The sequence below is a fragment of the Argentina silus genome (genome assembly GCF_951799395.1).
Source record: "Argentina silus genome assembly, chromosome: 7".
Lineage (NCBI taxonomy): Eukaryota > Metazoa > Chordata > Actinopteri > Argentiniformes > Argentinidae > Argentina > Argentina silus.
The window spans coordinates 2,795,720-2,820,391 of record NC_139661.1 but is presented as its reverse complement, the minus strand read 5'-3'; the positions used below and the strand labels follow the sequence as shown (position 1 = coordinate 2,820,391).

General features: G+C 42.8%; 1 protein-coding gene across 1 annotated transcript; it reads right to left on the bottom strand.

Annotated features, from left to right (window-relative positions):
- Positions 1-5,530: 5,530 nt before the first annotated feature.
- On the bottom strand, positions 5,531-21,958 carry htr7c (5-hydroxytryptamine (serotonin) receptor 7c; the record flags this gene model as incomplete). The annotated part of the gene is made up of 2 exons (XM_083672914.1): positions 5,531-6,612; positions 21,498-21,958. The coding sequence occupies 2 exons, from the start codon at positions 21,956-21,958 to the stop codon at positions 5,874-5,876; spliced, it is 1,200 nt and encodes a 399-aa protein (XP_083529040.1). The 3' UTR covers positions 5,531-5,873.
- Between the last annotated feature and the right edge of the window lie 2,714 nt (positions 21,959-24,672).

The window sequence follows — 24,672 nt, the reverse complement described above, 5'->3', positions numbered from 1 at the left end:
GAAGATCTAAACACATTCTTCAAAGACCTTGTGTCCTTTCAAGCGCTTGTCTTTGAATGTCATCTCATGTGCATGACTTGTGTTCCTAGAAACACAGCAATACCAAATGGCTATCACAGATGCACACCAAAGGCTATTTGCCATTGATATCTAAGCACAAAAAGTCCAACGCAAAAATTGCTATAAATCATTTGGACATGACATGACATTTCTGAGCACGTGTTGGAGACAGAATCCCATGTTTAAAGTTTGAACTCTACTTCTCATTGTTTGGTAGCAGTCTGACAATCAATAGAGGACTACAATACTACAATCTCTGTCCTGGCCTGCCGTTTACACAACCACACAGGTGGGTGAATGATAGAGTGCTGGAGGTGCTTTGTGGGGGCAGTAGGAGTCAGGCTCAGGTTTGGACGAGAGTCTGACAAGGTGTCAGGATGAGAGAACCCGGCAGTAGCTAAGCCATGGATCAGAACCAATGTGCTCTGACAAGAGGCAGGTTGGGGATTGACTGCCTCAGTAACTGACTCAGACAGCAGGAGAGCACCTGGCTGTGCTCTGTGCTGTGCTCTCAAGTGAGCCCCAACCGCAGTGGCAGGAGATTGTCATTCCGACCGCCTACTGCAGATGGTACTAAGCTGCCGGCAAGCTGTGAAGTTTATCTGACCTGCTAACTCAGTCTGTGTGTGTGAATTGACAAATACAGTAAGTATGAAGGTGGTGAGCACATGTGGATTAGAAGTACTGTCACTATCTGTCTCTATTAATGAAATGTGTGAAAGATTATGTTTCATCCTATTGAGTACCAGATATCCTCGTTACATAATGTATGTACGTACATACTCGTTACATAATGTCAGATGAATAGTGTTCACATTCAGTCATTCAAGTTAATAGCGTTCACTGAAATATGATCCATTACCTGCAAAGACTAGGAGTCAAAACTGCATGCGTGGGTGGAAAATTTAGCTTTTCACAATAAGGTACGTGAAAGGAAAAAATCACTGTAACACATGAAAGACAGCCTCACCGTCATACTGTAGTGTATATCAGATATTATAGGGGGGGGGGGGGGGAGGGGGGGGGGGGGGTATGAGAGACAGAGTCCACTTATTGTATATGATACTGGGTCTGATCATGAGGAAAAGCAGTGTGTAATCTTCACTCCCACAAGACTGTTGTCTCCACCACTGACCCGGAGGGAGGCGGAGGCGGTGCAGGAGGGCTTATCTGGTACACTGTAACAGATAACAGAACAGCTGGATACTCACCTCAAATGTGTTGCGATGGAAGCAGAAAATGATATATAGATGGTTGTCTCCGCTGCAATACATCAACTGTTCATGCTGATGCATTTGTTATACTCTGTACATAACTATGGTAACTGTTTTATTTTGTTCTTGGAGACTTTTGCGTTTACTCATTTCTCTTTTTTTGTTCCATCTGACAATGCATTTCTGTCTCATCATTCACCAAACCTCTTATGGAAAAACACTGAGGCTGTCTGCTGCAAGTCATTTAATTCTGTGGTGATAATGACCTATTTCATGTCCTGAAGATGCTGTATCCAAACATCCTCATTGAACAGCGCATTCAGTTCAAACATTTACCACATAACAACCAAATGTCTGACTATCACAGATGGCAGCTCCAGAATCTGGCCAATGTCACAGTATATATAAAGTGTAGGTGTGTATTCTTGGCACTGAGCCTCACGAATACACCATGTTAAACTGCAAGACGGTGAGTCAACAGTCAAATATGTTGTTTGGAAGATTTCAATTTTCAAGAGTTATGTGACAACTGTGCTTCATGATGGAGACAGGGTGGGGGATTGTGTCGTTTTCCTTGCAGCATCAACAGAAAGGCCAAATGGTGGACACGGTTTCTCTTCAAGTCTATGGGGGAAAAAACGGTATCATATACAGTCCTGTTATGATAGTTTACCTCTATCACTTTGCTATTGAAGATTCAAACAATTAGAAAAACGACAATTACAACTGTCACTGACAACACTTTCAGATATCCTTTGAGTATATTAATCTTGCTTGAGGAAGTGACATTGCTGTCTTTCGCTCTGCAATTGGCCAAGGGCTGTATCTGTGGGAGGAACTTAAAATTTCAGGTCACACCAATTAAATGGGATTAGCCCATAATTGACATGTTTACTGTGGGTATTTATAGCTGCTGCCTGGAGGAGGTTGGAATCGAGAGGCGGAACAAGGGTACATTTGCAGCCCAATTATGTATTGGAGAAGTGTATCACTCCTGGCTATGCATGTGTTTGCCTCCTGGTTATGATTCTCCTAGTTCTCTCCTTATTCTCTGCATAAGTACCTTGGTTCATATAAGCAAGTAGGTGACCTACAGTCGAGACTAAAAGTAGCAGTGATTAAAAGTACTTCCCTCAAGTGTGGTGGTTAAATCAACAAACATTTACATAACCTCTCCTCCTCGTTGCTGCACATGGCGTGGCTAAACTGGCGTGGCTTTAGGCCCTATCTTCATGTGATGTTCTTTCAAACTCTCTCCCTAATCATTTCCTTTTGCATTTAGGGCACATGGAACACAGAAGGTGTTAAACTTTTAAGACCTCAGATCTGTTTCCTTTAATGTTTAATCAAAGCTTCTCCCGTAATTACCAGGCAGGGTTAAAAATAGCATGCAACTGTGTATACCCTCCCCCCCCCCCACCCCCCCCCCCCCCCGCGCCCCCCCCCCCCCCTCCCCCGCCCCCTTCATCCTCCCAGGCTGTCATGGTTGCCAGCGGAGTCTCTGGGCAGCATATGTGGAGAAGTCATCTGCTACTGTCTGTTTCCCTTTGATGAGGAGACATCATATGTGAACATTTGCCCCCATCTCTCAGTGGTGAGGGAGGTGACACACATTCAGCCAGGCACAGGAAGCCGTGCGCTGACAAGCAGCATGGCCTCGTCTCGGGTGTGCTCATATCTCGAGTGTAACGCCTGTTGACATTGCTGCGAGGACAACAACAGACGACGTAAGAGGACATCCAGGGAGGTCTTTTGGGGGTCTACCACTGTCATGTGATAAATTAAAATGTCAGCATGCTAGCATGGGCTGTTTCTTACAGTACTGTATGTTCTTTACTTTGTTGTTTATGCCCCTTTTTCCTCTCAGCTTTGCACTGTGCTGAGCAATATTCTCTCTCTCCATCAGAATACCCTGCACCCTCTCTATAAAACTCTCAGGATAGCAAGCAGACAGCTGCCACAAAAGTTCTGAATAAAATATTTTGCTGGAAGCAGGACCAGAATAAAAGGGAGTTTTTGGGTCACTGTCCCCATTCACTTCTCCAGAGTTGCTTACGGTAGGTTTCATTGGAGGCCTTTTTTTCCCCCTGAGTGTTTGGTGTTTCATTAGATAATGTTCTGAATATTTGAAAAGGATATGCCATGCCTTAAGGTGTATCCTGATTGCGCAAGATGGGTCTATCAATCTTGATAAATGTTGATGGATTTCCGTATACTACTGTATGTGTCAGCCCCATGAGGTGTTTTATGTGACAGTGAGTGAAAGGATTGGATTGGATTGCTTCTTATTTTAACGTGTGAAATGACAACTTAGCAGTTTTAAGTTTAAAACAGTGGGTATACTGTATTACATATTTTGGTATTAAAGACCCACATCAGTCATTGTGACGTTTTTTTTGCTGATGCATGACATCCTGGTGCTGCACAATGTTATTGCATAATGATTCAAGTCCGAACATTTAGGTCAAAGTATGTGTATTTTGGGCGATACATTCTGTTTTCTTACCTCCTCCTAAAACGATTTCCCAGGTGCCGTGACGTAGGACATTTCATTCAGCTGTAGAGCTTCGAAGTGTGACGTGGCTAGCCTGTTTGTAAAGTTAGCGCCCAGAGTCAAGTATGACCCTCCGAACCCCCTTCAATGGCTTTTTTGAAACTGAGTCAAAGAACCTTTTGGACACATTTCATTGAGAATCGCTCCTAGCAATATCGGGCATTACTTTCCCATATCGCTCTATGAATGACGTGACCACTCGGTGCATCTGTTCTTTGAGTATGTCTTTCAAGAAAAGCCATGAAGCAAAACTAAATAGTTCATGACTATATAATGAATAAGTGACTTTGAGCATCTGCACATACTTGCAGAAAACCACTGTGAGATTTTTAACCAAGTGCTGCTTTATTTATTTACAAAGTGATGAAACATGATCTCACTTCTCCTGGTAAATTTGAAAGGGTTATGGCAAAGCAGTTGTAGAATGGGTATGTCAATGTTGACACAATAAATAAAAGCAATCATATTACAAAATATATTGCAAGCCCAGAAATACATCTTTTTGCAGTAATGTACAGTATTTTTCAAAAATCGAGGTAGAGAAAGCACACATTGCTTGACTGATTAGGTTTTACATGGGGTCATACAGAGCCACGTCAACAAAGAATAGTTCATGTGATCAGATGAAGTCGCTGCAGAGTCCATAAACCATTAACCACATCCTGTCACAGGCTGTGAAAGACACATGGTAAACTTTGCAAGGTAAACTTTGCAACACCTGCTACACCTATCATAGCTAAAGAGTTTCATTGTATTTCCTACTGGGTTAAGGATTGTTTGATCAGCTTTTGTCATAACACAATTGAGATGGATGGGGTAATGAATCAGTCTGTTTGAAACAGAAAGTAACAATTTGAATGAGGACAAAATGTCAACATAGCAAATGTTCCACAGCTTCGTCGTTTATGCATCATCTACATGTATTACAATTGTGTGTTGATGTGCCTGGGTGAAATACGAACCACCGTGCCAAGCGACATGTTTGTCCAATTTACTATGCAATCGTTCTGCTTCATGGTTTATGCATACAGTAGCATGTTGAATAGAAGTTGTGTTTCATGCAGACTCCATCAATCAACGCACAATAAAGTTTTTTTTTTTTCTGAAATTGTGAGGTTCCCGGGGAGGTCATATTTAGTCATTGCTCAGAAACGTTGTTTGAATCATTTATTATACCACCTCGTTTTCCTCTTTCCTACAAAATCACATTATCACAACTCATACTCCACCTATAATATTTCCTCACAAGCACTGTACTGTATGTACCATATAGTAGTATATAAGTAGTACATGGGTTGTCTTTTCCTTAATACTGCATTGATGCTGGCCAGCAGAGATCAAAGGATTCAACGTTAGGAGATGAGTCAAAGGCATGGTTGGAAATAAACTGACAACACAAAGGATGTCTTAGCAATGTTCTACATTTTGTTGTTCGACACTCGCCTGCCTCCACACAATAACAGATGTATGTATACATATACAAAGCATTTTCTTTGTCACCATCTTGTCCATCACAGACAGGTTGACCTGGGAATAGTTCGCCAGATTTCATGACCTTGACTGGTTAAAAAACAATAGACAAAGGAGAATGGCATCCCCTTATACAAGTATCAATTTGGCAAATATCATGCAGAAATCCATTCACGGTCCACGCTTTTCATGACACAGAACTATCGCCTGTGTTTTCATGTCATTTCCCCTAGTCAATGTCAATACATCAAGCTGACATTAATATGAAGTCAGGACTGAATTGTAGCATATGCACAAAAGCAGTGTCAACTTGAATAGACCATCAAAAACGCTCCATGGTTTTTGCTCTCGAAATAGAATGATTGAGTCACACAGACACTAAAGTGATCGCCTTGTCTTTCTCCCTTTGCAGTGGGTTAGGGCACGGCAAACAGGGACTCTGTCTTATCTACACCGCTGCAGTGCACAGGTCACCTCCTGAGCCCCAATTACTGTATATAACCCTAGTGACCGCATCCTCAAGGTATTTTGGCGAGACATAACAATTCTGTGGACGCTTCAGCCCCAAACACTCCCTACGCCTTGAGCGCCTCGTGCACACCCACGGCGGACAGGCGCCGGTTGATGTTGCGGTAGCGGCAGCGGAGCAGGTCGCGATACGTGGAGCGCAGATCGCGGTTGAAGAAGGCATAGATGAAGGGGTTCATGAGGGAGTTGGCATAGCCCAGCCACAGTAGCGTGCGCTCCAGCCAGATGGGCACACAGCTGCACTTCACCCCGCAGATGAAGGGCCGCGCCGTGGACAGGATGAAGAAAGGCAGCCAGCAGATGGCAAACACGCCCACGATGACCCCCAGCGTGGTCGCCGCCTTCTGCTCCCGCTTGAAGATGGAGATGTTGCGGCGCTCACGGCTCAGCAGCCGTGACAAGGCGGCGCACTCCTCGGCCACGCCCGGGGGCTTCAGGCCCTGCATCCGCAGCGCATCGCTGGCCACCGTCTCCAGGCGGTCCCGCCGTGAGAAGTCGGTGAAGCGGTGCTTGGCGCCGCTCTTGCGAGCAGCCTTGAAGATCTTGTAGTACATGAAGAGCATGACAAGCATGGGGATGTAGAAGGCCACGGCTGTGGAGTAGATGGTGTAGCCAAAGTCCTGGCTGATGAGGCACACACCAGCCGTGTGGATGTTCTTGGCCCAGCCGCAGAAGGGCGGGAGGGTGATGGAGGCAGAGACCAGCCACACGCCCATGATCATCTTGGCCATCAGCTGGCCGTTCTGTCTGGCTGGGTATGTCAGGGGTCTGGTGATCCCCAGGTACCTAGGAGATGGGAAACAAACAGCAAGATCAGAGATGGGCCTCTGTACCCTTCAATATAAGTAAAAAGATCAAAAGAGAACATGATGGAGAGAACGATGGAGTGTCAGAACCATTCAGACACTCTCAACCCCTCTTTGCAGCAAATTCAGAGAAACATGAAAGTGTTGATGGGGTGGTGGATAGCATCTGTTGTATGCTGGAATTAGGTAAAGGGCCTTTTATCCTCTGTTTGTTTGCAATTGTTATGTCTCCTCAAAGAGTGGGTGATCTCTAAAGCACTAGCATGCTACCTATCACTACCTTGAGCCACAAAGACTATCCTGCCCTATTTACATCATGATCAAGGGCTGCCTTTACATCAAAGAGCATAAAGAGATAGTGTGTTCAATGGGAAGTTAGGTCAAGTGTCAAGTATAATGGAGCTGACATGGGGGGCTAACACCTCCCCAAGCTACCAACAGGGGTCTGCCCAAAAATGATAGATATTATAAGCGTCCAATTATTCATGAATTTGTCCCAAAAACATCAACTCCAAACCATTTTATTTAGTGACAAGTATTAATTTGGTATTAGAAAATTACAAATGTTATGGGCAAGCAAAAAAGGCGCGATTCATCATCAACAGATGCTGAAGCTTGCAGGGGGAGCAATTCTGCCCCCCTTCCTTGAGATCCCTTCCTCCGATGCGACAGTTGGCTGTTTTACAAGTTCTCTGGAAGGTGTCAAAATTGTGGTGTCATCAGTATAGAATTTATAGGATGAATTCTGATTGGTTCCCTTGCAAACAGCTCCTAATTTAAATACCTTGGTTGGAAGTCAGGGAATAAAACAGAATGTTTAGAGTCAGATTCTCACTCTTTGTCCTGCTGTGTGTTCTCATCTGAGCTCTGTGAGTACTGTAGGAGTGACCATGTGGTCACCTCTCTCTCTCTATCTCTCTCTCTATCTATCTACTATTTATCATTGAGGGTATAATGTTACATATTCTATGAAGTATTTTCCTTGTCATAATTGTATAGGTATACAGTATTATTAAAGCCTCATTTGACTCATTCTATTTGACCATTCTTGCACTAATTCAGCAGAAACTCATCAATGGTTTGCACATAGTGTTAATTAAATTACTTGGAGTCAGATTATTAATATTAAGATATGCTTTGCTATTAACATTACATAGACAGATTTCCTTGCCAAATCTTCGCATTTCAACTGCCATCCTAATAAGGCTTAAAAGCTGACCCCTCAACAGACCCTAAACAATGGATTACTGGCTTTGCATCAAAAGGTGCCAAATGGCCAGCACAGGTCACAGATTCTGAAGAATGTGTGGGAGAGGGAGCTTTTACAGAGAAGACACAAACACATAAAAGGATCTGTGCACATGATTAACACATTTCTTAACACATTAGAAATGCCAACATATTACCTGTGAATGTATATTTAATAGTGTGTGTACATTCCTTGCAATTGACTTATCTTCATCCTGAATGTGTTATTACGTCTTGCAACAATGCTTTAGATTGTAATCACTTATTGTTTGATATCATTCTCTCCTAAAATATGAAACAAAGACTTTGGCAATAATTGCATACACACAATATGTCCATGAGAACGTTTTAGGAATGATATCTTTATTCCTGGACTAACTGCTTTCATTGCAGTCCCTATAGAGGTGAGACTTCCTCTCACTCAATGACGATTGCGGCTGGGACCAGCGCGCATTTCAAACACGCCTACTTTCCTCATGGCAGGAGAAAGACATCAAGAGCTGTTTCTCAATTTTAACACATTCTCATTGAAAATGGTGGAAGAAGTTTGAAGGAACCATTGTTGAAGTGGTTCTGCCTATACTCGATTGAGCCTCTCAAAGGGGATTCTGAGATTATCCCATTGAGATGAGCAATCAGCTCTGCACAACTGAAGAGGAACGCAGCTTGCTCTCTACCCAGGAGAGACCCACCAACCATCCATCAGCACAACAAGCTCTACAACTTACAAAGACATCCAGGAGGGCGTATTGAACTCAAGCCTCGGAATCTGATCAATTCCATAAATATTGACAACAATCGCTTTCTTCCTCCTTGAACTACACTTTATTAGGTACACCTGTTCAACTGCTCGGTAACACAAATATCTTATCAGCCAATCACATGGCAGCAACTCAATGCATTTAGGCATGTAGACATGGTCAAGAAGGACTTGCTGAGGTTCAAACCTAGCATCAGAATGGGGAAGAAAGGTGATTTAAGTGACTTCGAACATGGCATGGTTGTTGGTGCCAGACGGGCTGGTCTGAGTATTTCAGAAACTGCTGATCTACTGGGATTTCACACACAACCATCTCTAGGGTTTACAGAGAATGGTCCGAAAAAGAGAAAATATCCAGTGAGTGGCAGTTCTCTGGGCGAAAATGCCTTGTTGATGCCAGAGGCCAGAGGAGAATGGCCAGGCTGGTTCGAGATGATAGAAAGGCAACAGTAACTCAAATAACCACTCGTTACAACCAAGGTATGCAGAAGACCATCTCTGAACGCACAACACGTCGAACCTTGAAGCAGATGGGCTACAAAAGGGGGTCCAACCCAGTACTAGAAAGGTGTACCTATAAAGTGGCCGGTGAGTGTATTTTGGCACTGCAATGTTTCTCCAATCCATTACAATTATGATTGAAGTCATCTTTATTAATCTTTGCATATAAATAGTTTCTTAGCGTAATACAATTCCATATTCATAAAGAACTTACTAAAATAGTTGATAGACATCAAATACCCTTCAGATTATTGATATAACACTGACTGTTGAAGTAATTATTCTGTAAAAGAACAATTGATGATTTTAATTTAAGACTCGCTGTTAAAGACTTGCTGTTAAAAATTCTAAGTGGTGCCTTGAGGTAATTATAGTATTCATTTGAAATAGTAGCCAAATTAATAATTCCAAGTTATTAATTATCAACAGTATTTACACTATATACGCTACATTAAGATCCATCATCTCCTTGAGAAACATTGTGTTGTGTTGCTGTAAGAGGCTTAATGGAGTCCAAAGAGCTATCATCCGTAAGTGCAGCTCCAGGGTGTTCGAACAACAAAAGACTTTGGGGAATACAAGCACATACAGCTTTCTGCTTTTGGCTTCAGATTGGTGCCAACACCTTCAGCAATACTGCCGCAATGATAAATTATGGACACTGGATCCAATGTGAGAGTGTTTCAAGGAGGGTTGTGGGTCAGTCTAGGTGTCATGCAGGTTACACCCCCCCCTCCACACACACACACACACACACACACACACACACACACACACACACACACACACACAACTCTAACTAATTAAAAATAAAAAAAATCCAAGGGCACTTATGATGTAGAAAGACTGCGAACCGGTAATCAAAACATCAAGGTAAGCCATGCCAAAGGGATACATTCAGTAGGTCTATATCTAGAAGGATGTGCTATATTCATGGGGAATGCATAGGAATACTTGAGGGCAGCACAATAATGCAACACTGCACCCTTAAATACATTATTCAATGCGATGAAAACATGTGAGTGATTCTGTACAGTCCGTGACTCATATTTGGCCTTTCCACAAGAGTGCCATTTTAAGAACCACTCTCACTTGGACTGAAATCTTTCTACCATCTTACTCACATAGAAACAGATTAAAGCTGTTCAAGTATTTTTTGTTGTTTGTTTTTTGTTGTTTATTGTTTTATCACTTTCTTCATGTATGATAACTTTATGTATGATAACGAACTTCCCCCCACTACGGCTCTTAGCTTCCTCTCTGTCTAATCTGTTTTAATATACATATTAATAATAATAATATTAAGAACAAGAACAAGAACAAGAACAATAATAATGCTTAATTAATGCTTAATTAATTATTTATAATTTTGTATAGCGCTTTTCTCAGTACTCAAAGATACTACATTCCATGGAGAGAACAAGAATAGATAGATAAATACAAAGTAAAACAAAAGCACAGTAAAAACAACAATAAAAATAGTTAAAAAAATAAAAGCAAGTTTAAAAAGATGGGTTTTGAGGGAACATTTGAAAGAGAAAGTGTTACCCTGCATTGTTTCGAATGTATAAAGATCTCATACACCTCCCTCCCCCTATGCGTCTTGAGTGTCACCACAACAAAAGCATTAGTCAAACACCAAAGGACCGGTCTACATCAAGATAACCAGAAACATGTTATTGCTCACGGGTATTAGTTATTATCACCTCCCCGAAACCACACAGATGAACCACACAGATGTGGAAACAGCTGAACCACGCGCTCAGGCCAAAGCCAAAGTGTCACTCACACATCACTTACACAGAGTGAGACAGAGGACTTCTCTGTCAAATAAAGAGGAGTTTATTTTTGCGTTTTCATGTAGGCGGACAGGGCCATGTCAATGGTTGTGTTCCCATCCCTCCTCCCCTCAGGGGATGACACAGCCCTAGATAAACAGTGTGAGTTAATGGAGAATTCCGTTACTTCCGCCAGACTGCCAGAGGACAGTAAAGTGAACTATTTTCTGCACACGGTTAGTAGCGAGCCCAGTGTTGCGGTGGTTGTCATTCACCTCCAGTAACACCACTCAACCCATTTATGTCTGAGAGGGGAAACACAGTGAAATATTTACATGGCTGCAGTTGTGGGGGTTGGGGTAGGCCGACTGGAACATTTAGATGGTTCCTCCCCTAAAAAGCCTCCAGGTCATGTTGCATTCCTGAATGTTCCAGATGATGTTGTATTTTTGGTCTCATAGTGATGTTCACAGTGTAAACAACAATTCACTTGAGAGGTACCCAAAACGGATTTATGCAGATTCCCTGCCTTTGTAAGAATGTCTGATATTCATGTGCATTCGCACTTGTACGACTGATGGTCATCTGAAATGATGTTGGGGGATTTTCGAAAATCCCAGAACTGTCAGGTTGCTGTTTTTCATTCAACGGTCAATAGCCTACATTCGCTGCTTCATGGTTGGTTTGGTAATATAAAGAGAACGGAAAAAGACATTTTGAAAACAGCCAGATGAATGCTGGATGGGAAAAAAGAGCGTTCTCAGCACATCCTCATTCAAGGGAGTATGCCACAGTTGTCTCACAGGGGCTCCTGCATCTCTTTGACGGTATCCTCAGACACTGGTAACCTCAGACTTTACATTTCAAAAACCTCACTTTGTTCCAGAGTGCTCGAGAGGATGAAGCAGAATTCTAACAACTCTCCCATGCAGTATATAATTGGACAATGACATCAGTGGCCTAATAACTCTTCCTACAGAGGAACAACAGAGAAATGTCAGCCTAACTCTCCTTCATATTCTGTCTCTTTAATAGGCCTTTTTAGAATTAACCCCTGCCCCTCCTAGTAAGAGTTTACATGTGGCCACTTAATCCTGACCCTCACTGTCTAGCTCCTTATTGGCCAGGCTAAGGTTAAAACAAATGAGACGAGAAGGTCAGTTTAGAGCAAAACATACCCATCTAAAATGGACTCTTACAGAAATAGCAGATGAGTCATCCCTTGATAGTTGTATATCTGTGCACTGGGGTTTGTTCTCCCCAGGTTCCTCCCCTGTTACGCACCTCACCCCACCCCACCCCACCCCACCCCACCTTGCACGCACCGCCCCTGGGCCACCTCCTCCTCCGCAAGTCACCCTCGCCTCCATACAGCCACTCCCTACCGTGTGACACATTATGTCATATTAACCATAATTGTGTTCTGGGTGAGGCTAATTTGTAAACCAAGTTCCGGTTGCATTTATTTTTGGAGAACGAAATTGCCTGTTTACTGATATGCCTGTTTACTGTAACCATTGAAAAGCTCTAGATTGAAGCACTGTCTTATTTCCGAGCATGCGTTGAGATAGAGCACTCAAACAAGCTCCTGCCTTTACTCTTTGCTTGCAGATGTTGTTGCAACATGGGAAAAATGCATTTGGGGAAGACTCAGTTGACCTAATATTCTAGGTTAGGCCCACAGAGACAAGTAATGTTACTGTGTGGTTAGGCCTGGGACAATGGTGGAAAACTTCCCGTTATGCCCCTAATAACTGTTTCCGTGATGATGTTTACAGTTGAAGCACCCAACTATTACTGTAGCAATGCTATCTCTTGAGCACATTTATGTCCCCAGCTGAAATTTGTCTGTACATCTCTCCCCATATTCCTCGCTCCAACCTGTTCTACGGTGGTCAATATAATGTTTATGACCTTATTGCAGTGGGTCATTAAATGCCTCAGATACCACCTGTACCACCGTGGTTTATGGCTTCCCACCGATAAAGATAATAGTCGGATATTTGTGTCAAAACGATAAACTTCTAATGGGTGCACTACTAATGCAGAGCTGCTTTGTCAGTCTACATATAACAACAATGTGTCAAACTCAATTATACACCATTGTTTGTGATTGGATAATTAGTTGTATTGTATTGTTTGCCAGGTTGGATGATGACATCGGAAAACGAATTACAGACCACAAAATACAAGGTGTAAGGGTGACATTCGCTTCTGTGCCAGATGCAATGCAATGCTGCTATTTGTGTTATTCAATCCCACATTCACAAATTCATTGACACTGAGACACTCAGTCACTCATTAAAATATTCATGAATGTGCCAAACTCTTTTCTCATTATTATACAATGACTTAACTCTGTTGGTGCAAACTGAATATTTATGTTTCAGCTAGTCCATCTCTTCCATCCAGTCATGACATTCTGAGTTTGCTGTGGTTCACTTCCCCCTCTGTGTTATCTTCAACAGGATTAATTACTGAATGTGCTCTGCTTTAAATGGCGCCTCTGACTTCATGGGGCCAAGCTAACAGGAGGGACTACTATGGGTACTGTACATCTCATCTCACCATACAGCGTACAATTTTCTTTCCAGAGCAATTTAGTAGCTTGTGTTACCATGGCTACCAAAGCCTCAATAAGTGTGTGTTATTTTTATGTGTCTCACTTCCACAAAAGGTCTGTGGTTGACGTGGCTGTGAGCACCTCAACTTCTGTCAGTGTGAATAGAACATCTAATATCCACCTTGTTTACTAAGTCATTAAAAACACAGTGTTGTCTAGAACCAAGGACAGTGTTGTGGTCCACATGTTATTCCCCCTCTGGCTATACATTGACCATTCATAGTGCAACCTGAACAGCAGATTGAAGACCACCAAACAACTCCACAGTCAGTGAGAAAAAAAAACAATTTTGATCAAAACGACTCGAAACGCTGGAGCTCCTGTAAACCGTGTGATCATGTCATCTGCGTACTGGGAGAATGTGTTTTATAGTAGAGGGTAAAGCCGTCCATCTTGCAGATCTGTCAAGCTATAGTGTAAAGTTATGCTAGTCACCTCTCTGTGTCCTTGACAGAGCATTGTAAATATCACCCCAGACTCGTTACGTGTTTCCTTATCTTTATTTACACGTTCATTGAACATATTTCAAACGAGACATAGCTGCAACGCTAATAGCGTTGTGTTATGATATGTTGAGTCTGGAGGGAGTGTATTGATTTGCCACTGCCGTGTTCTGCAAACAGAGACTGAAAGGTGACATGCCATACAGGCTCTATCGACGGAGACCAACTGTAATCCTCATCTCTGTATTTGCAAAGGTGTGTGATAAAGACATCCATGTTCCTACCAGGAAACAAACTTTTACTGTGTCATTGATGGGCAATGATGCTGTATATCCTGTAGACTTTGTTATGACAAATACTCACTCAGAAGGAAGGGCAAGTGTCTTGCTTGTTGCTTACATCAGCAATGAATATAAATATGTGTTCTCCTACAGCCAGGGAGGAAACTAAATTGAATGTAATTTGATTCAACACCAGGCAGTGTCATGCATCAATGACAGATTTTGTGGAAGAACCTATGTTCTTGTTTGTGCTGTGCTCAGTGCAGACACAGCAGAACAAATTAACGGAAATTATACCGTTACTCCACTCAGTCTTAATAGTACCAATTGCATCTCACTGCAAAACATGTATTGTTTATAACACATATAAGCAATAAGCACAGTAATACACAAAAGCACAATAATACAAAAAATAACCAAAAATGGTGGGGTAACTGTTCACTCCCTCTATCCTTGTCAGTATCTTTGAATGTTGAATGCAAGTCAGGACATGTTTGAACAATGCCAGTAAAGTGTTATCTCTGTATGTTATGGATATCTTTATAGATAGACAGCTGATGTGTACTGTACCTTTGCAAGCGAGCAAACAAAAACTGTCTCCAGAGTCTTTCAACTTCATAAATCATAGAGAAAATGGTAATGGTAGCTTTGATAATAGCTGCCCTGATCCCAATTGGAAAAAATGGTCTAAAACGTATTCACATTTAAAGCTTCAGACTACCTGAAGACTGGTGATATTTACAACATCATAATGTTACTTCCTGTTCTCAACAGTCAACAATAATGTCATGGGAAGCAGGGTAATTCCACTATTCCCATAGCTCTGGACAGTATCCCACGTTTGAGGTCAACAAAATCATCTTAAATGATGAGTTTTGGAATTGAGGAGGAAACTATCCCAATAGGATAGACTTACAGAGCACATACATGAAGATTCATGTATTTGTTGTTCGAGAGGCAAGCAGTTACCAACATCATAAATCTACTGAATTGCTATCTGTATCTATACCAAAGCCAACACACCCACACTCCACACACCCCCACACCCCTCCCTCCCCCACACACACACACACAAATACTAAGCACATGCTATCTGCTGTATGTAATCTGGTCCATCAATGGGAATCCCATTATCCAGCTCACTGATAAATATTTTGCCTTTGTCCATTCCAGATGAAAAATGTGGAACATCTACTTCATGCCAAACACGCAACATGATTTATGCCAAACTCGCAGCCCCATTTAGAACCCATGTCATCAGTTGGCCTTTTCCTCCCTGAGGGCTCACGCTGAGATTACTAAGTCAGTGCCACATTATAGGCCTATGCATAGCAAAGAAGCAGGTCTCCAGCTCTTGGAAGCTTCCGGATAAACTATCATCCTGTAACCCTTTTTTTCCCACTTGGGTTTTACTGCACTGTGCAAAATGTGCAAATTATTCACTCTACCTGCCAAATGATTATTCACTGTAATTGTTATAATAACACCTTGGCGGGAGAAATTCTCCTGGGAAATGTGCAAGGTCTTTGTTCCGTCACTCAGCCTACCCTCCACTTGTTATGCATACCTGGACATGGTTCAAGTGTGCTCTGATTAGTTTTTGGAGTCTGGTACAGTAGCCACAGAAGCAAACCAAAACAACATGAAAGGAGACCAACAAACAGCTCTGGAATGACTGAAACACAATTCCATAGAAGTCCTAGAAACTTGTGAAGGTGTTCTACAAAAGATTGCTATAATCGTTGCACATACTGTGTGTAACAACATCACATGGAGAACATTTAATATTCCATGCGTTTATTGACTTGCGACAAACAGTTTGAGAAAATCTTCACAGGAGCCGAGGTTCAAAAACATTTGATACAGAAAAGGAAAGACAAAAACATTGTCCCAGTTCTACAGTATGTCAGCCACAAACCCTGAGCAAAGGTGAGGAACATGACCCCAAAGCCCTACAGACTTCCCACTGGCCAGACACCTTATCATAGCCCGATGATAGCTGATACCCAACTACCACCTTTTGACCTGACAGTGTCCATATTGTGGAGGAGGGAAAGTCGATTTATGAGGTAGGAAGACAAGCGATGTAGCCACAAGGGTAGTATTATTCTCCGTTCTGTCATCCTCTCCAACAATTCCCTAGAACCTCCTCTCTCACACACACTCATTCTGTTGAATTGGTACCGTGGTATTGTCGCTGTGAGAATGTGTTTTGAAAATGAAAGGTTGTGGGAGTCAAACAGAATGTGCTGCGTTGTGATGTCGACGATCGTGGCCACATTGCAGAGCTTTTGTCTCTGTACTGTTACATCTCTTTTGATTGAGCCCCCCCCCCACACACACACACACACACACACACACATACACACACCCCGCTCATAGGGGATGGGAGTAGGGACAGATCTGAGACATAACAATTATGAATGCTTTGTTAGGGCATTCATGTTTTGTCTGACTAACTAACTCTAACTTCCAGTGATTGTTATCACGCACTGTTTGCAGCCTGCCTTACATAACTTTGCACCAGGGAAAAGGCTACAGTAAAGGGCAGTTTCCAAACAGACAGTGATGGACAGAATATACTTCATCTGTTATTTTCCCTGCTTAAGGGATTACAAAGATTGTAGCATCCGTCTGTAAGCACGCATTCACTTTTGATCTGACCGCGCTGGCTTTAGAGAAGATCTTTGTCCTCTCCTCCATATTTCAGTGCAGGCAGGGCACTGCGGAGCGGTTGGAGGACGAGGGAGGAGAGAAGAGGAGAGAGAGTGCTATTGAGTGTGTATCTGAGGTGTCACTCTGTATTACCTGAGGAAGCGTCATCCAGGTCAACTCATCTGTGGCGGGCACTGCGGGTGGATGTTCCTACTGCACCAAACGAGTACCACCTTCCCCGGGTTGAACGTATTCACTGGCTCGCAAACAACAATCAAAGGTAGAGGGGGTGGGGGGTCGACTTTTCAACAGCTTTACACCGGATTGCCATGTCTGGCCGGTGCTTGCCCAGATGCCAACTGCCCCAGGTTGCACGCTATCCAGGCACCCCATCTGGTGCCGGCACAGACCTGAAATAGACTGTCACTATGAATACTGACCCCTGGGCCAGAAGGATCACCTGTATTTTAAGACAGACCCTATATCTGTCTTCCATCCAAACATTCATTGAGTGCAAGACAGTATATTTTTCATTTGCAATTTTAATGAGGTTCTGTCTCTTGCCATAACAGACTCATCCATTCCCTTTAGTACTATCCCGATTTTCTTTCAACGACTGGGTGACTCTAGAAAGAGAATATCCTTTCTCCTCTCTGTTCCAAATGAATTATTTATATATGGCTTTTCAAATATTAAATATACAACATATTACTCTCGGAGGGGTAAAAACTGGGAGCAAGAGAGAGCTACTTTTTAGGAAGCGGGCAAGGGCAAGTCAATGGCTTTAATAAAGGCATCCTTGTGTTGAATGATCAGTCCTAGTTTGTTTGGAGGTCGGAGGGGGGGGATCAATAGGCAACAATAATGAGAATTGATCTGATTGTGATCTTCTATGGTACACAATATCCAGAGCAAGACCCATGCAGTGGTCAAGGGAATATTAAGACCACTAGTCTTAGCTGAGTGGACCCCACGTGAGCAGATAAAGGTGAATGTCGGGGAGTCATCTCCCAGGATGGCTTTCATAGCCACAAATAATGCAGAAACTGGCCATAAAAATTCCACAGCAAAAAAAAACCTGCAATCCTCAATCGTTGTGAAGGGGGCACACACACACACACACTCTGTACAGTGTACGTCCAGGGGCAGGGAATGATGTGACAGGAAATGTCAGAGAAGCACAGAGATTAGTTCCACAAGAGTGGCCCATGTTTTTTATATGCATCCTTTATCCCTGCCCGAACTGCTGACAGGATCATGCTAATCCACTGGTCCTCTCGTCCAGGGACCAAATCACTCTCTCTCTCTCTCTCCCCCATTCTGCACATTCCCGCGCTGGAGCCAAAGGAGCTCTCAGAAGAGGATCGATAATCGCCGTCCATCACAGGAGTCACTGAACCCTTACTGTGATGAGACCCTGAACCGTATAGGTCCCTATGGCCCAGACAAATATGTTCATGCTTTGCAAGGTCCCTCACACAGAATATAATGTCCATTAAGCAGTTGCCACACCTGTAGGTGTGGGTGTTGGAGACTTTGCAACTTCGATTTTTATTAATGTACTGTACAGTGACTTTGGGTAGCTTGAAAGGCATTGAAACTATTTTCACAATTCTATTTCAGTTCCAATTAATGGTCTCCTAATATAAACGCAATATACATAGGCCTACAAATTGTTATTGCAGCTATATATATATATATAGATAGATAGATAGATAGATAGATAGATAGATAGATAGATAGATAGATAGATCTGGCTGATCTCATGGCTGATCTCATGCATGTAATCTTAAGATGACACCTCATTATTAAACAGCTTTATCGAGTGGCAGTGCTAAATCCGTTTAAGCTTTGTTGTTAATTTCCCAACAGGAAAAAAAGCGGGTTGTGCGAGCCGTACTCTGAAAGGTCTTTCCTTGCTTGAGGTTTGTTCTGTGCACATGCATGTGTCTGTCTCAAGTTGAAAGATCCAATTGTCTATTTAATCATTTTAGACATGCTCACTCACACTGGGCCAATTTCTCCTCTGGTCTGCTAAGCATATGCTATGAGCTATTTGGATCTCTAATTACTGGGAAATCTTATCTCACATGATGGTGCCTGATTAACACCAGTCACGCTCCTACTCTCCTCTGTACAGAGAAAGACTGAGATGTCTTTTAAACACAGAGGCCAATTATCGTCCTGGAATCAGGGAAAGCCTAATTTGTCTGGAATGCCAAATGAGAGGTCATATTGACTTTGCTTGCAGTGCTGCTGTCCTGGAAACGAGGCTACACATTAGCTTTGTTTATTCCTCATTAAAAAGCTTATCTAGATAGAGAAGGGATCGTTGGCTAGGTGGATAATGGCTTCCTTCTGTGACCTGCAGGGTTCGAGCATGGGTCTCCCACATGGAAGACACAAGCGTCTACCATTAGGGCCAAGAGGAGGTCCTCAAGGTCTGATCAAGTGCAACAGTGGAGTTTACATGTCTCAGGCAGGGCTACCTCATCACAAGAGTGTGATTCCAAATCACCTCTGCTACACTTTTGTAACCTTGGACAGGTCACGGCGTATGAAAGTGTGAAGTCAGGGGAGGAGTGGGAAACTGGGACAGAAGGCTGTATAATGGGTTGATCTGTGAGTAACATAGGCTAAAAGAGGACAGATGATGAGTTGACTGGAGGGTGAGTAACGTCTGGCTATACTGTATGCCACTCTGGGGCATCCATTTCACTCATTTGTAAGTCACACCTGTATACACTAAGTAAATAATACAGCCAGTACTCTCAAATATAGAACAAATAAATGATAACTGAAGACATAATCATTAGTCACTGTGGACGCATTTCGACACATTCATCAAAATTAAACTTTATTTAGAGTTGAGCACGCCTTTTCCTTCTGTTTTACACCAGTATACACACCTGTATGCCTGATTCCAGAGGAATTCCACTCCACAAGTCTTTTTTCCAACAGACAGTGGTACAACTTGTTGATCCATAACAGAATCATATGTCATGGCTCATGTTTATCCAACCGTTATATTGGGGAGGAGAGAATCAGGGCAATTACAATGACTCAGACTCAAATTCTCAGTGTGTTTCTGTTCCTTATTTAATTGTAGGCTATTAGCTCTTCAGACATACACAATCATTCTGGTTCATGAAAGCATTGCTGCCTGGCGCCATGAATAATTCTGAGTGTAATGTTTTGAACTAATAAGGCACTATGAGCGGGCTGCGAGAAAGATAATCTGATAATGGTAAACGCTATCAGCCTTTGTCTTCATTGAGGCTGCTGAGGCAGAACAGGCTGATTGATCACTCACAGTCATTCTCAGACTGGATTACATCGGGGAACAGTCAAGCGCCTTCAATCGGCCTCCGTCGAACAATCAGGGGCGCTATCAGAGCAATCAAGTTAAAGTCAATCACAGGGAGCAATGACTCCGATTCGACAGGCTATAGCAAGCTTTTTTTTCTCCCCAGACATTGATACGTTTTATAAGGGTGGAGAGGTGGGCGGGGAGGTGAATTTCAGCATTTTCTACATTTCTAATGTAGAACTAATCAGGATATCAGTCATCAGCAGGAGATTTGTGTGTGGAAGCAAGCGGGGAATCGTTTGGTTTGTTTGTGTTCATTCTGTTGGCACATCAAAGAGTATGTGCAAATATCATGAGCATTGGTGTGAAAAGCCCTGTGAGCATAGCGTGTGTATGAACGTTCTGAACCACTGCCCATGTGGATTATTTATCTACATATTAATAGTGGGATCAATGTAATTAGTGTTTATATGGCGGTTGAAAGCACTGATGTCAGACAATAGGATTATACTGTTCAATTGGTCAACTGGAGAGTGTGTGGGATCTGAATTGTTTGCGAATCGACGATCAAGTCATATGGCATACATATCACTTAGACTAGGGATGAATGTGTGCTCTAATGAGATGAGTCATTAAACGGAAACACAGGCCAATAATCGAAGAAGTTTAAGACATGTTCTGGTGCGTGTGGTTAACTAAATTAACCATGTCATAAACTAATCAGAGTCTGCTTATTGATTTTCTGGAGGAGTGATCATTTGACCGTGCGGTTGACATCCCACTGGAGCCCGTTCACCTGCACTGCGAGTGCCTATCCAGTCGCCTGCTCATCTCAAGTCGTTATAGCGCGTTTCATAGCTGAAAAGGAGATGATTGTCTCTAGTCTCTGATGCGGACTCGCTTGTGCCAATGATCACAATCTTTTCCCTTTCTTTTACAAGTCTGAGTCATAGGCTACTTCTTTGCAGTGGCAAAGAGAACAAAAAGGCTCGTGAGCTCTTCGAATAGTTTGATTCAACATCAAGACATGGGCTGTTGTGCTTCAGATATTGAATCAAATAACTCCGTCGGTGTCTGGAATGCAAGGACTTTTAGGTCTGCTCTGTCAAGCACTGTCAAGTATCAAGCATTCAAAGCAAGCTCCGGCTTAGTCATTGGACTAAATGTTCTGCCCTAAATAAAGGTTCAATAAAAATGAATGATAATAATAATAAGCCTATTTAATTGAATCAGTTCCACTTGTAGCCTAAAGTTAGGATGCCTTACCTGTCGACGCTGATCACACACAGGGTCATTATGGAGGCTGTGCAGCACATTACATCCATACCGATGAAGATGTTGCAGAACACCTCCCCAAAAAGCCACTCTCCCCCAGTTAAGTCCGTCACTATTACAAAGGGCATGACAACTATAGCCACTGAAAGATCCGCCACGGCCAGAGATACTAGTAGGTAGTTTGACGGCTGTCTTAATTTTTTTACAACACAAACGGCTATGACCACCAGTGTGTTTCCCATCACGGTGACCGCTGTGATGATGGCCAACATCACTCCGATAACTATCTTCTCTGCCCTGCCGAAGTCAAGTAGCTCCCCGCACGTCTCGTTTTGCATGGTTGTAGGACCAGTGGTGACGAGGATGTTGTAGAAACGCTCCAGAGTGCCATTGATAACTTCGGAAACATCCTCTCTCTTGAAAGTGGGATCGACGCCCGAAGTATTAAACATTACGACAACGTTATCCCGGTGGTGATGCAAGGGACACCTCGCCTGTGTACTCCAATTAAGTGCATACTTATTGATCAGTATGGGTCTGATCTTGGGTCCAGCAGTTGATTATTTTCCTTCATGTATCAAGACAGTAAATACTGTTTAAAATAAAACAACCACACCTCGCGCAAGTCAGTGTTTCACCTGCCCAAAATAGTGATCCGCGCTTCTCCAAATGCGCAAGAAAAGTCGGAATACAATCATTCATCCTTTTGAGAGCGCGGAGGTTGTATTTCAAATAAATCTTGCAATAAAGGTAATAAAGGTACATTCATAGCCTCCATAATACAACGTCTAGACTAGTTGGTTTCGCAGCGCGCTTGTTGCGACGCGCTTCCGTGACAGACAGGCTATGCTTTTTTTTATCATGAGTGACCCACGGTTTGTTCCGCCTGCTGAACCTCAAACCAGAAAGTGAGTTTCGAGAATCCTCTCTACATTTTTGCGATGCAAGCTTAACTAACTGAATCGTTAATATTATGTTCATTAAATGATTGGAAAAATATGTATTCTATTTAGGCTTACTAGCAGTGCCGGCTCAACCTATTATGGGGCCCTAAGCAACACATATTATGAGGCCCCTCACCACACCCGCAACCAGCATATGAACAGTTTCATGAATAATATCAAAAGGCCATAATAAAAACAAGACATTATAGGAATAATAGGAAACTTTGTAAGCCTAGAATATAGACATTTAAGTAAATCAATACAAATTATAGAATCAAATAATATAAATAACTAGTTTTCTCTGGGGGTGGGGGTGGGGGATTGACTTGATCAACAACAACAAAAGGAAATTGAGAAATCAACTTCTCACATAGGCCTGTAAGGAAAGGCAAAGCGTGTAAGGTAAAGATCCATTAACAATGATTTTGCATGGTGCAGCGAGGGAAGGGTGACACTAGTGACCTATGGAGAATGGGCATACACTACGCGCCAAATCAAATCAAATCAAAATCAAATCAAATCAAATTGTATTTGTCACGTACATCGCATACAGCCATAACTGACGTAGTGAAATGCTTTGGAATGTTGCTCCTTGCTCAACAACAGTCGACAACAATCAACAAATCAGCAATACAAAATAATATAGTCATACAAAAAAAAAATAAAAGAATACAATAGTAATAGTGCAATAATGTGCAATAATGTCAGGTGTCTACTGATTTTTTTATTTATTTTTTAAATTGGGGTGTCCTCTTGCACCTCTTAAAGTAAAGGTCCTGAGTGGCTGGTAGTTTGCGGCCCGTGATGGACTGGCCGATTTTCACCACCGTCTGAAAAGCCTTACTATCGACGGTGGTGCAGCTGCCATACCAGGCAGTGATACAGCCGGTCAGGATACTCTCTGTGGTGCATCTGTAGAAGTTTGTAAGGATCTGAGGGTCCATACCAAGGCCTGTGTGTAAAGCTTATGCACAGGGTTAATGCAATTACTGCTGGTTCACACAAAATAAGTATGTGATAAGTGTAGAACTATATTCACATGCTCCTTGCTCCATGAACTTGAAAACGAACATAGGTAACAGCCTTATTGGTGCTGTGACACCACTGGTCACCCATAGCACTCACACCTATCATCATGAAGAGCCTTGACAGGCTGGTCAAAACTAACATCAACACCAATCATCGCCATTGCACTGCACACTGCCCTATCCCGCCAAGGAGACAGCCTACAGGGAGAAGATAAGAGCCCTGTCACTGTGTCTCTTTCTCAACGTCAGCAAAACCAAGGAGCTGATCGTGGACAAAACGAGGGAGGGGTAAGTGTAAGGGTCAGCAGCTTTCAAATTCCTTGGTGTACACATGACTGACAAACTGAAACGGTCCCTACACGTTGACTCAGTTGTGAAGAGGGTGAACCAGCACCATCGTCTCTTCTTCCTCAAGCGGCTTAGGAAATTTGCCATGGCCCCTAAGATCCTCGCTAACGTCTGTAGGTACACCACTGAGAACATGCTGTGTGGCTGCATCACTCAGGACCGTAAGGCTCTCCAGTGTGGTGAAGACCGCCCAGGCCATCCCTGCCCTCAAAGACATCTACACCAACCGGTGTCTCAGGAAGGCGAGCAAAATCATCGAGGACTCCAGCCACCCCAGACACAGACTCTTCACCCTGCCGTCTGGCAGATGATACCAGAGCGTCCAGCCTGGGACCAAAATCTTCTGTGACAGCTTCTACCCCACGGCCATAGGATCATAAGATCTGCTGATCACTGACTCTCTCACACACACATGCAACACACACACACACACACACACACACACACACACACACACACACACACACACACACACACACACACACACACTCAACAACATGCTGCTATTGACTTTTCATTGACTATCTATCAGATAATTTTCCACTAAGGATAGACATATCTATATACTGTGCTTATACATGTATTTTCCACTGCCCACTACCCCCTACCCTTATATTGTGATGTTAATATTGTTAATCTATTGCTAATAACCAGTATTTGTATTTGTATTTATGTCATGGAATTTAGTTAGGGGGTATTTTTCGCATGTTTTGTATATTGTTGATTCTGTACAACACTGTTGAGGGCAGTGTGAAGTACGCTTCTCACTGCTCTGCTCGCAGAATATAAAGAACTTTGACTTTCACAGGGCAGCTGTCTATAAATAGACTCAGTGAGAACAGTGGT